At 33.8% G+C, this 12707-nt stretch overlaps 1 protein-coding gene across 4 annotated transcripts in view; it reads left to right on the top strand.

Moving 5' to 3' along the window:
* The first annotated feature begins 1468 nt into the window (after window positions 1-1468).
* Window positions 1469-12707, top strand: part of LOC120082970 (protein NAP1) — a 28231-nt gene continuing 16992 nt past the window's right edge. For 2 of the 4 annotated variants that reach the window (XM_039038426.1, XM_039038425.1), the window contains exons 1-11: window positions 1470-1759; window positions 2193-2630; window positions 2742-2816; window positions 3129-3209; window positions 4127-4207; window positions 4352-4434; window positions 4952-5036; window positions 7472-7597; window positions 7714-7821; window positions 9349-9393; window positions 9480-9622. In XM_039038426.1, coding sequence (XP_038894354.1) covers window positions 2220-2630; window positions 2742-2816; window positions 3129-3209; window positions 4127-4207; window positions 4352-4434; window positions 4952-5036; window positions 7472-7597; window positions 7714-7821; window positions 9349-9393; window positions 9480-9622 — 1238 coding nt within the window. In that variant the 5' untranslated portion in view covers window positions 1470-1759; window positions 2193-2219. Of the gene's footprint in view, window positions 1760-2192; window positions 2631-2741; window positions 2817-3128; window positions 3210-4116; window positions 4208-4351; window positions 4435-4951; window positions 5037-7471; window positions 7598-7713; window positions 7822-9348; window positions 9394-9479; window positions 9623-12707 lie in introns of those variants that run through there. The other 2 variants (XM_039038428.1, XM_039038427.1) reach the window with 2 other exon arrangements.

The following is a 12707-nucleotide window of genomic DNA, read 5'->3' as shown; positions in this document are numbered from 1 at the left end:
TTTTTTAAAAATATTTTTTTTCTCAAGTCAATTCAAAGGGTTCCTAAATTTCAATATTTTTAGTCAAATCTGTAAAATTTTACCAACATATGAATAATCAGCTCCCTGCCACAATATTTCACTTCTCTATATTTGTGTGAAATTGTAATGAATTTATTCTTTTAAGAGTAGTTTTGAACATTTTAAAATAAGTTAAAGGGTAATATTATCATTTTAAAAAATTATAAATATTTTTTAAACGAAAGACAAAGTTTATGAATATTTTTGAAAATTTTAATTATTATTACTATTTTTAATCGTTGTGAAAATAGCAAACCTACCTACATTTTTGTTTCATGAATAAAAACATAAATAATCCACTTCAAATTTATTCAATATTACGCAATTCATACGTAGCCTTTCCCAATAATCACATCACTTTTGTTTTTCCCATAAAATAAAAAAGAGACGGAAAAAAAGGAAAATGAAAATACATTTTCATCCTAATATTTTGGATCTGATTTCGGTTCCTACGTGCGAATGGTTACATTTTTAATCCTTAAAGTTAATTTAATTTCGATTTAGTGCATAAGTTTCAAAGATAACTATTTTATCATTCAGATTTGAATTTTGTTTCAATTTGGTCCATAAATATCAATATTCACATTTTAAACCCCAATTCATTTGATCTTAAGATCTTAAAATATTAATTCTTAAGTTTTGAATTTGATTTCAATTTAGTTTATAAATTTCCAAATTTTACTATTTTATCTATTAAATTTGAGTTTTATTTCAATTTTATCCTTAATTTCAATATTTACATTTTTAGCCTCAATTTTTTACCAAATACACACTTTGAGTCTTTGATATTAATGTCCATATGTTAATTTAAAAGAATTATAATTAATTAAGTTTCATCATTATTAAAACTAAATTCAAAGTTTTATTTCATAATTAATTTAAATAAATTCATAAACATTAATGCAACTAAAAATAAAGGTAAGATGTGTAACATTTGATATTTAGGATTTAGTTGAAATAAAACTTAATTTTTTTAGAGTAAAATTGTAATATTTTAAAATTTAAGAACTAAAATTTAAGAATTAATAATGTAATATTTTGAAATTTAAAGACTAAATAAAAAGGGAAGTTTTTAAAAATAGAAAAATACGAAAACCGTTTACACAAAATAGCAGAATTTTAATCTTATTTGATAGAATCTGATAGAAGTCTATCGTATCTATTAATGATAGAAATTGATAGAAGTCTATCATTGATGGACGTTGATAGAAGTTTATCCATGTTTTTTTTTTTGCTAATTTTGTAAATAGTTTGAGATTTTTTTTCTACGGGTGAAAAATTTCCAAATAAAAATTAGAAAAAAAATCAGAAAGGTATTTTTCAAAAAAAAAAAAAAAAAAAAAAGAGAAAAACCCAAAATTCAGTGTAGACTGTAGGGAGAGGAGTATAAAGAAAGATTACTAAGAATGAAGGGATGAAAAACTAAAAATGGAAGAGTTCATAGAGGACTGAGAAGATTCACATTTTTAGCTCAATAAAATTTCCCTGAAAAACGGCAGCGAGATTGATTCGAAAAGGAAAGGGGAAAAGGAAACAAATTCTTCAACTTGTTCTCATTTCTCGTCACCACCTTCATTTCACTTCAATTTTCTTCATCCTTCAACTACTCAACCAACTACCCTTTCAACCCTTTTCGCCATTTCAATCAGCTCTCGGATCTGAGCTCAGCTTCATGCTCTCACTTGAGCTTCTTTACAAGGTATGTGTTTCTTCTCTGTTTTGCTCTTCTCTTGTAATGCGCCTTAACACGGGAGATGAATGTGATTGTTGATTGTTTTCCCCCCCACCCAATTTAATTCGATGTGAGTACTGTTGTGAGGTAGCTGATTGTACCCTTTAAACTGTTCTCATGGAATTCAACATTTAGCTTCTCAATTATTGGAGCTTCTGTGCGAAACAAAAACATTGGTTTTACTTTTACAGAACTTAGGTTGAATTTGCTACATGTGGGGGGTGTTAGTTTTTGATGTATTGTCACCACGGTTGACTCTTGGAGCTGGAACGAAGAACAGAAAGCCATTAGTCACTTTTTTTCCTTTTATGATTTCTCTCTAGTATTCACAGAATGAGTATAGGATTTTGTTGTTATACTTAAATATTTGGTTTTCAACTGCCCCACTTTGAAATTGCAGATTTTCTAGGATTGAAGTTATTAATCAATGGCGAAATCGAGACAACGCTATTCAGTTCAGGATCCATCTCTATCACCCACCAATACGAGAACAAGGGAGGATGACCAATTGAGATGGACCGAGTACTTGGGACCGGATATGACTTCTCCAGTTGCAGCTCGGAGCACTAGGAATACTGCCCATGATGGCCAGAATCCCATTTCAGTTGGGTCTCTTAAGGGTTTGAATGTACAGTGGGTGTACCAGCTTATTGAAGTTGCAGATGGTCTTATGGCTAAAATATATAGGCTGAACCAAATCTTAGACTATCCTGATCCAATTGCTCATGTATTTTCTGAAGCATTTTGGAAAGCAGGAGTTTTCCCTAACCATCCACGGATTTGCATATTGCTCTCTAAAAAATTCCCTGAACATTTTAGCAAATTACAACTTGAACGTGTAAGATTTTATTTGTATTTGTCCTTTCCCTTGGGCACATTTGTTTTTTATCGGTCATTTATTTGTACAGTACTAATTAACTTGAGATGCTGTTGGAAAATATTGGCCCAGGTTGATAAAATTGCTCTAGATGCTATCAATGATAGTGCGGAACTTTATATTCAGAGTCTGGAACCTTGGGTTCAGGTAGGATTTGGTAGATCTTTAACCAGCTTTCATCTGAAATTAGCATGTTCATATGATTATACTGGCAGCTGCGTTTGTTTAGGTCAGAATCTAGATTTTTGTATCTGATATTAGCACGTTCAATAGTTACATGTAGATTTTCTTACGAACTCTTTAGACTCTAAATACTCATGACTTCACAATAAGTAGCCACAATCTAAGATAGAGTTTGCAAGTTGGTTGCTATGCGATTTCAAATGTTCACTTTTCTTTTCCTCAATTATATTTCAAGCATATACTATAATTTGTAACAGTTTCCTTTTTCTTTAACAGCTGCTGCTTGATTTGATGGCATTTCGAGAGCAGGCTCTGCGACTTATACTGGACATTAGTAGTACGGTCATAACTTTATTGGTGAGTCTTAAAGACAGTCACGTTAATATTTAGAAGATGTTAGCCAGCCAGAATGATATCTATATGTATAAAGTTAAGTTTGTAACTTGTATAAGTTTTCATAAAAAGGGATGACCTTGAAACCAACATATGCATGTAGTGGAGGGCTCTTTTATAGTTTCACCCTTGTTGAACATGCCAAGAAGGAGGGGAAATGAAGAAAAAGAAAAACTCTGGGACCTAGTCCTAACCTTGGTAATTGAATCAGGCTTTTTCCAGATCATTACAGACCAAATTATGAGATGGCTTTCTGAGTCTCCCACTGTGCTCTCCCTAAGAAAGTTCCTCATCACTTTTTTCTGGAATCTTAGGCACCCTTATAGGCATCTAAGAAACAAACAAAATAGACTAAATTATGAAAAATAACCTGTACTTTGCATTTAGGTTCAATACCTATGTTCTTTCAAAATTTGCAATATTACTTTTGACCTTTCATAGAGGTTTTAAAAAATGGCATTGCAGTAGAAATTTTTAGAATGTGTTGAACGAAAATTGGGACTTGGAATGGGAACTAGGACTTGGACACCATCACACTGTTCCAAGTCACTACACACCTCCTCCAGGTCCCAATATTTGACCGACATTCTATCGGGTTTTTACCTCAAGGATAGTTTTTAATGGTTTATGAAAGCCGAAAGGTCAAGGATAATATTGCAACTTTTAAAAATATAAGAATATTTTTGAAATAAATGTCAATGGCTTTGGCATTTATCTTATCTATATCCATGTTGATATCATATTGCTGAATGAGCAAGTAAAACTTGGTATATGTAGTATCACTACTTTTTTCTCATACTTTCCTGGTGTACTTATTGTTTGAATAACAGTGGCAGTGATTCTGTATATTATCTCTAATAACTTGTGACAGTATTTTGCAGCCCCATCAAAATTCAGTTATCCTGCATGCTTTTATGGATCTATTTTGTTCCTTCGTCCGTGTTAACTTGTTCGCTCACAAGGCAAGTCAACTACAAGATTTGCTGTTTTTAGTATTGTTCCCCGTGTTTCAATTTCATTAATATAAGGGGTTATCAACTATACATGTTACAGTATTTTCATTGACATCTTAGTTTTTGATTTTGCTGATAATGGTTTTGTGACAGTTGCCAAGGAAAATGATGCTTCAGATTTATAACCTCTTGCATGCCATGACAAGGAATGACCGAGACTGTGATTTTTATCATCGGTATGAGGCATAGTAATTCCTTAAGTCCTACCTCAGCCTGTCACTGTTTGTAATTCCAGAGAGAGAAAAATTATGTTCTTTATTTAACTGCATCATTTTTGCACTTTTGGACGGAAAACAAAATTAATTTTGTTTACAAGTTGAGGATTACCACGGCATTTAGCTGAAGACTTATTTTTGGATTTAGCATAGCTCCAGTAACCAGTCATTTAGGCATTTCTTCTTATTGTAGAGGGAGTTCCTTTCTTTTGTGGACTAGTTTTTTATATGCCCTTGTATTCTTTCATTTTTTCTCTCGACGAAAGTAGTGGTTTTCATAAGAAAAATTTAGGCATTCCTTCTTATTGTTAGCCATTTTCTTAGCCAACTTAATAATATGTCATTTGATTGGTGATGCTAAACTTATTTATTTTCATGATGACCTCTAACTTTCATAGTTTCAAAGCAAATCATCTTCTCAGACTGACAAATTATTCATTTTATGTCCTTTTTTTTTTTTTTTTTAAATGAGTTACAGGCTGGTTCAATTCATTGACTCATATGATCCACCTCTGAAAGGACTAGAAGAGGATCTAAATTTTGTCAGCCCACGTATTGGAGAGGTTAACCCCACTTTATTTTAACGAAAGTAATTTACAAAATGGCCTTTCTTTTCTGGGCATAATCAGAAACATAAATTATAGGTTAATTTATAATTTTTAAATTTGGTCCATTTAACAATTGTGTATAAATTATAATGGGTCCTGGATTTGGAGTCTATTAAGTCCTTAGTCTTTTACTGTCGTGTCTAATAAGTTGTTGAACTTTTAATTATGTATTTAATAGGTCTCTAAATTTTTGAGTTTGTGTCTAATCGTTTAATGATTTATGAAAACCTTTTTAAAGTGTAAATACTTTCGGACACATGGTTAGTTAAGGGACTCATTAGATAGTTTTTAAAATTTAGGAATCTATTAGACACATTATTAAAAATTTAGATATTTTTTTTTTTTCTAATTTTTTGATAAAATCAACAACTTTCATTGAGAAAAAAAATGAAAGAATACAAGGACATACAAAAGACAAACCCACCAAAACACCCCTACTAAAGAACGAGGTTTCAAATAAGTAAAATGTTATCAAGCGAATAGTTACAGAAAAAACTTCGAAACTGAAGCCCAAAAGGAAACTTTCCTAACTAAGGACCAAATCTCACTAGGGTCCCTATCCTTCCCTCTTGTTCCTCTCCCCCCAAATATCCCAAAGCACTGTACACACCCTTGCATACCACAAAAAACGACATTTCTCTCTGAAAGGTGAATGGAGAAGGAACTCGCCAATCGTAGTATGAACGTCTCTTTGGCCAGCTATCCGAACACCGAACTCCTGCAAAAAATAACTCCACACCGCTTGTGCAAACTGGCATCCCCATAGGAGATGCTCAAGGTCTTTCTCTGCCTTCTGACAAAGAATACGTCAAAAAGACCCCACTCGCGAGGTCTTCCTCCTAGTAAGCTATCCAAGGTGTTCATCCGACCTAGTAGAACTTGCCAAGTAAAGAATCTGACTTTCTTAGGCATTTTAATTCTCTAGCCCATATAAAAAATCAACTCCCTAGTGGGATGGGATCCAACAACAATCTGAAAAAGGATTTACAAGAAAATCCTTCACTAGGATTTGGACTCTAAATGTGAACATCCCTCTTTCCCAAACTAAAAGTACATGCCTCCAATAAAGAAAGGAGAGTGGCAACCTCTGTCGTCTCCCTATCGGACAAATTACGACGGAACCCGAAAGAAAAGGACATAGAATTCCCGGACCAACTCAAAAAATCCGAGATCATATGATTTTTGAAGGAGGACAAGTGATAAAGTTACGGAAAAGTAGAAGAAAGAAAGCTGTCCCCCACCCAATGATCTTCCCAAAAATAGCATTTACCATACCCACAATGCAACAAACCACTTTCCTCTTTTTTCCTCCCTAATATTTGTCAGCTTCCAAGGTAACTTGAAGATACCATGACTAATCTTATATGGCAACTACTTGGCCCTACTATATTTTGTTGCCAAGAGAGTTCGTAGGGTTTTTAATCCAAGGTAGTTCTAGGTGGCCAAAATGAGTTCAACCCATTCCTTCACTATTTACATTGACTTTTATTGATCACTAGGTTAACCCATAATAGTTAAAAGTTTTGGGACTTAATTAAACATTTTTATAGTTTATGGTCTTATTAAATACAATCATCAAAGTTGTGTCTTGTGAGACCAAACTTGTAATTTACCCAAAACTCTATATATAAAATTTGAGAAAGATGGAAGTGGTGCAAACATATAGTAGACATCTTACCAAGCAAACTAAAGAAAGGAGAAATACTTTTTCTTAGTCGATGAGGTTTGAGAAATAGTTCCCCTTGGTCCTCAAAGTTTTATAGTTCTAACTCTAGAAGATTTGAAAATGATCGAAATGGTGTTGTAAATTCTTGCAGCCAAGCTTTAATAGTAGTCTCAACTTATATAATAACAAGGAAAAGGAATATGGAAAAGAAAAGATATTTATCTGTAATAGTTATTTTGTTATTATTATTATTATTATTATTATTTTTGAAAAGGAAACAAAGACTTTTTATTGATAAAATGAAAAGAAACCAATGTTCCAAAATACAAAATTTCCAAGGAAATAAGGAAAGAAATAAGAGACTATTACGACTGAAGATGAATACAAGCTAAATCAAAAGCTTGGATAGAAAGCACCCTGAAGAATCAATGAGACAAACCAGACCAAAACGATCTGACCAACTATAACCCTATTCAATTTTCAAGACTGAAGCAAGTTTTCTCTGCTTTTCTTCTATAATTTTGAGATGATTGCACTAAATGGTTTTTAGCTAAATTTTATACAAATAAACGTTCATGATTTATTTTTACTGAGTAAATCTTGCATCTTTGGGAATAAGTATGACTTGTTCTGATGCTTTCTTCTTCTCTGTTCATTTCGGTATTGAATGAAAAGTTTGTAACTTGTGAAGAGTTGTAATGCAATCCTTAGTTTGCCATTTCAGGTCTTAGAGGCCGTGGGTCCTATTATTTTTCTGTCAACAGATACAAGAAAACTTAGAAATGAAGGATTTCTAAGTCCATACCACCCTCGATACCCGGACATACTTACGAACTCTGCTCATCCAATGGTAAACCTCTCTTTGGATAATTTTTCTATTTCTAATTACTGCTAATTAGAAACCTCTTGAAGTAGTGTTTTGTTTATTGTTTACTCTTGTAATTTATTCCTCCACTTCCTGTGCAGAGAGCACAAGATCTTGCAAATGTCACCTCCTATCGGGAATGGGTATTGTTTGGGTATCTTGTTTGCCCTGATGAGCTGCTTCGTGTAACCAGCATTGACATTGCTCTGGTACTTGCGTCTAAATTATAAGTCCCTTCCTTATTGCTTAGTTTTCATGTGAACTAAAAATATATTCATGTCCTACTCCTATCTATTGTAGTTGATATTTTTTGGTTCATGCATCATGTCGGTACTAATTTGATGTCATCTCCAGTTGCTTATATTTGGGTAAATTTACTGGATCGACTCTTCACAATTTTAGGCACTATGATTTAAAATCCTCCCCAGTGACTTGGACCCCCTGTTCATGTTATCTCTGGGCAAAAACTTTTATGGAGTGAACTATTTAATACCTTTTTTTCCCACAAAAAGGAGGTATCATGGTCATGGAGAGGTACAGGGACTTATTTCATAAAGGTACTGTGAGCAGAACTATGAATGAGACTATTACTTTTATTTCAAAGAAAGCTAATGCTCTAGAAGTCCCTAGGTTTTCTTTTAAGAAAATAGAAACAAGAACTTTTCATTGATGCATTAATTAGTCTCACAATTTGAGTCCATATGATCGTTGCCGAAGTCTTTGGTGAAGAGCTTGAAAATTGTGCTGTTTCCATATCTTCATATCTCAGGCTACTTTTACCATTATTGCACAAATTATTGACTCTAGTTGTGGCCAAGAAAGCAGTTGATGGGTGATGATGGAGTCTTGGAAAAACAAAGGAAGAGGTAGTCTTCCAATAGTCCACATAAAGGCCACAGTAATGAGGTAGGTTCGGAGTTTTAGATTATTTGGAAATGGTGGATGTGGGGTTGTATTTCTAGTCTTAGATTTCTCTGTTGTCATTGATGGGAAACCAAAAGGAGCTTTTTCGTTACAGGGGTCTCTCAAAAAGGAAATTTTATTGTATGAAGCCGCTAATGTGGCTGCCTCATAATAATAGTTGGATATGAATTTGAAAATCTGCATTTTCCTGTAACACTCGATATAATTTCAAGGTACTTTTATAGTTTCTTTCTCATACATCCAACAATGCGGAACTACCTGCCACATTATGGCATTCTCGAATAATTTCTCCTAGAAAAGGCATTCACTTTTGTTAGATCTTGGCAGAAGAAAGCAAATGACATGAAGATCAAACTTTGTGCTGTGATTCAGAAGTTGGAATTTCTTATCTTAATGGCATCCTATTCCTTTCTTTGTACGTAATAGTAGAAAAGCCTTAGCATTCTGGTGGAGTTTATCAACCTGTGGAAAGATATCTGTTTCTTGATTATTCCAACACATTGTTGAGTCTCAAATATTTTAGTACCTTGTTTGTTGGCTTCTTGGTACAAGCTACTTGGAGAGGTTTTCGCCATTTTCATATTATAGTTTTGTGCTTGTCATCCCTCCCTTCTGTTGCTTACTTCCCCTTCTCTATAGAATTGTTTTCACTTTCGTGGGGATGAGAGCGAACTTTTTTATTTCTTTTATGTCTTATTACTAAATCATTATCATTATTTCAATGAACAAGAAAAGCTCGGCATCATATATATTTCAATGATTTCTTATGGATTTTGTTCTCTTCTCTCTCATCCTCCATCCTAACATTTCAGGTCGTACTGAAGGAAAACTTAATTCTTTCATTATTTCGAGATGAGGTTAGAGAATAAACTTTGGAAGCCCGTATTTTAAATATTTTTTTAAAATTCATTTCTGTCTCATCGTTGGTTCTATTTACATGTAGTTCATACATCTACACGAGGATTATCAGTTATATGTTTTACCAAGAGTATTAGAATCAAAGAAGATGGCGAAATCTGGGCGTACAAAGCAGAAAGAAGCAGATCTGGAGTATAGTGTTGCCAAACAGGTTGAAAAAATGATCAGGTAAAAAGAAAGTCTCATATTTTGTACTGTTTCAACACGTAATCATCCTTTCTTGTAGGGCTCCCCCCCTCTTTTGAATTTCTAACTTTTACTCTAACACTAGTACATGAGAATCACGTTGGTAGGATATCATTATCAGTCGCTACCTGCAGTTCCCCTTTTCTAGAAAATGCCCTTTTTTATAGGGAATATTACCTTTTTAATCCTCAAGTTTTTATTAGTAGGTGCATTTGATCCCTAAGTTCTTAAAATGGATTCTTTTAGTCCCTCAGTTTTTGAAAATAGGCTTAAGTGGTCCATCGGTACTAAGGAACTGTTAAATTCTAACAGAGAGGTGACTAGATTTTTTTTAATTGTACATGTGGTTCTATGATTATACTACTGCTGGCTGGTCTTTGATTTAAATTAATAATAATAAAAAAAATTAAACATCACAATTTAACCCTAAATTCATAAAAGACCCAACTTACACAAATGAAGTGCTTTTTAAAGTTCAAGGCGCAATAAAGCGCAATAATCTTCTGGGGCTTAAGCGCAGGACGCAAAAAAAAGCGGAATTTTTTTTTTGAGGTGCACTATATATAAAATTATTACAATAAGAAGAGAAAGCATAGTTGAAGTGATGAAAAAAAAGACCCCTAAACACAAGAAATTTTACATTTAGGCTTAGTAAATTTGATCTTTTTAGGGAATAAAGAAAAAAAACCTTAATCATTGCTATTTTTTTAAAAAATAATGAAAAATACCCAAGGCCAGGGCTTTAAGCCTTGGGGCTTTACAAAAAGGTGCGCCTTAAAGGCGAGGCGCTAGACCTACGCCTTGAGTCGGGGCGTGCCCGAGAGGGCTTTTTAAAACACTGTCAAATCACACAAAATCTCAGAATCCTTCTTCTCTGCTGTAAATCACACTCCTTTTCTCTGAAGTTTTCTGCCACATTGATTGTATTTTGGGTGTTTGTTTCTGTTTTTGATGGGATTGGAGCAGTTAGCCGAGTAGTGGAAGAACAATTTTATAAATATATCACTCTCGTGACCAATTGAACTGACATAGTTTTCCCTTATCTCTCTTCAAAATGTCGTTAGACATTTCTTGGAAAGTAGCTTCTGGTGAACCCAAAGTTGAAGATTTCTACTGAGATGCACTTCCTTGGAGAAAGAAAAAAATGGTGACCGACTGAAGATGAGTTTCCTCTTCCTAAGTTAATAGAGTAGATTAATTTAGAATCAATTCATTTACCTTCTTCAGTAGATTACTTGCTCGGCGAAGAGATCAAGTGAGTTTGTGAGTTTTTTTGTGATTTGTGAGCAAAGAAAAGGGTTTTTCAATTTTGCTGTATGATTTGTGCTATTTGCATAAGTTAGGGCTAAATTGTGATGTTTATTTTTTTTTTTTTATTAATTTAAATAAAAGCCTAGTCAGCAGCCTTGATGTAAGAAGAATAGGGATTAATTGGGTAATTAGGTAATATTCTAGATTGATTCCCTTTTTACCCCAACTTGTAATAAAACTCTATAAATAGGAGCCTCTTCCCCTCTTGTATCAAATACATTATTCATTCTAATAAAATATTTACAATCTTGATTCTTGGAGAGAATTCTCCTTGTATCTTCTTTAGGCTACATCAATTTGGTATCAGAGCATCCGTTTGGGCCAACATTGGCTGCTGCTGGTGGAAGTCCGGGAAGCTCATGGTGATGTCGATCACAATAGGGAGCTTTGTGAGTTGTACTCCTTGCCGAACAACTCCCATCTAATTAGGGAGAACCCTTGAAATTCCAAGAAAGAAAGAAGAAACCAAAGATTTATCAAGATTTTGCAAGAATGGACTATTATATATCAAAGAGGACATCCAAGAAAAAAAATCAGCAGTTAGTATGGGCAAGAAAATCAAATTTACTTCCGAATTCTGACTCAAGTGATTCGAAAGAAGAATTCCAACATATTAATTTTGCCCATGCTCGATTTTCTCAAAAAACCTATCATTATCCACATTGGAAATTTGATTCTAGTGATTCTAGTGACTCCAATAATGTTTCTAAGGCAATTTGGGGTGGGATAAGAAGGCAACAATATCGAAAAAGGTCCAAAGATCCAATCAAACCCATGTTTCAAGAAATCAACGTAAAGATTGGGAGTTAGATGAATTAAAGAATCATCAAGAATGGATTTTTACAGCCCAAAAAGAATGTTCAAGACTCAAAGTCATTCTTTTGGTTATGAAACACGATCAAGAAAATCAGTGGATGAGTCCTATACCCACTATGAGATTAAAACATATTCAAGATTCCAACAAAATGACTACATTGATCCCGTAGCATTGGAGGAAATAAAGAAAACAACAAAAGAAATCCAATGTTCATTGGGAAAAATGACTCAACATATTGATCAACTATCAATTCATTTACAAGAGTTCAAGAACGGATTGATTTCATATACCGAAGAAAAAATAAAGGAATCATGGTTTGGAAATTTTCAAATAGAAAATCTTGAAGATAAAATTGAAGAAAAACAAGAATTTGAAGATGTTGCTTTGGAAATAGTTTCAAGTGAAGAAGAAAAATCCAACGAAGATGATGGAAAAGAAGTATTGAACACCGACCAGAAACTAATCTTCCCTGGTCTAAGGCAACACAACAAGAATAGGATGTGAGGCTTCGCCGAATGTGATTGTTATTTTTCTATATATAGCTGAAATAAACCTTCTTTTGAGAGGGAGAAAAAGTCCAACATTTACCTTCCCGCTGAGTAAGAAAATTGGCTTCTTATACTAGATTGCTCATGTTCTTGTATAACTGTTCCCACAGGACTTCCCTTCCAAGTAGTTAGTGTTGTAGTGAAGTCTTCTCCTGATGCCTGCTCCATTTTCCTTTGATGATTGAAAGTAGCAAGCCACTCCACCTCCCCCTTCTCTAATAGGGGAAAGTACAGACCCACGCCTAGGGATCGTCGGAATACATCCTGTCTTTTCACCTTAGTAGTCCTAAAGATCTCTAGGGAAACCGCTAAAAAAAGATTGAACATGTGGGAATCGAGTAAGAACAACGACACATTGATTGCGTTGGAAATGGATGGATCACCAAACTGT

Source organism: Benincasa hispida, chromosome 8 (assembly GCF_009727055.1).
Source record: "Benincasa hispida cultivar B227 chromosome 8, ASM972705v1, whole genome shotgun sequence".
Classification (NCBI taxonomy): domain Eukaryota; kingdom Viridiplantae; phylum Streptophyta; class Magnoliopsida; order Cucurbitales; family Cucurbitaceae; genus Benincasa; species Benincasa hispida.
This window is presented reverse-complemented; position numbering and strand designations above follow the sequence as displayed.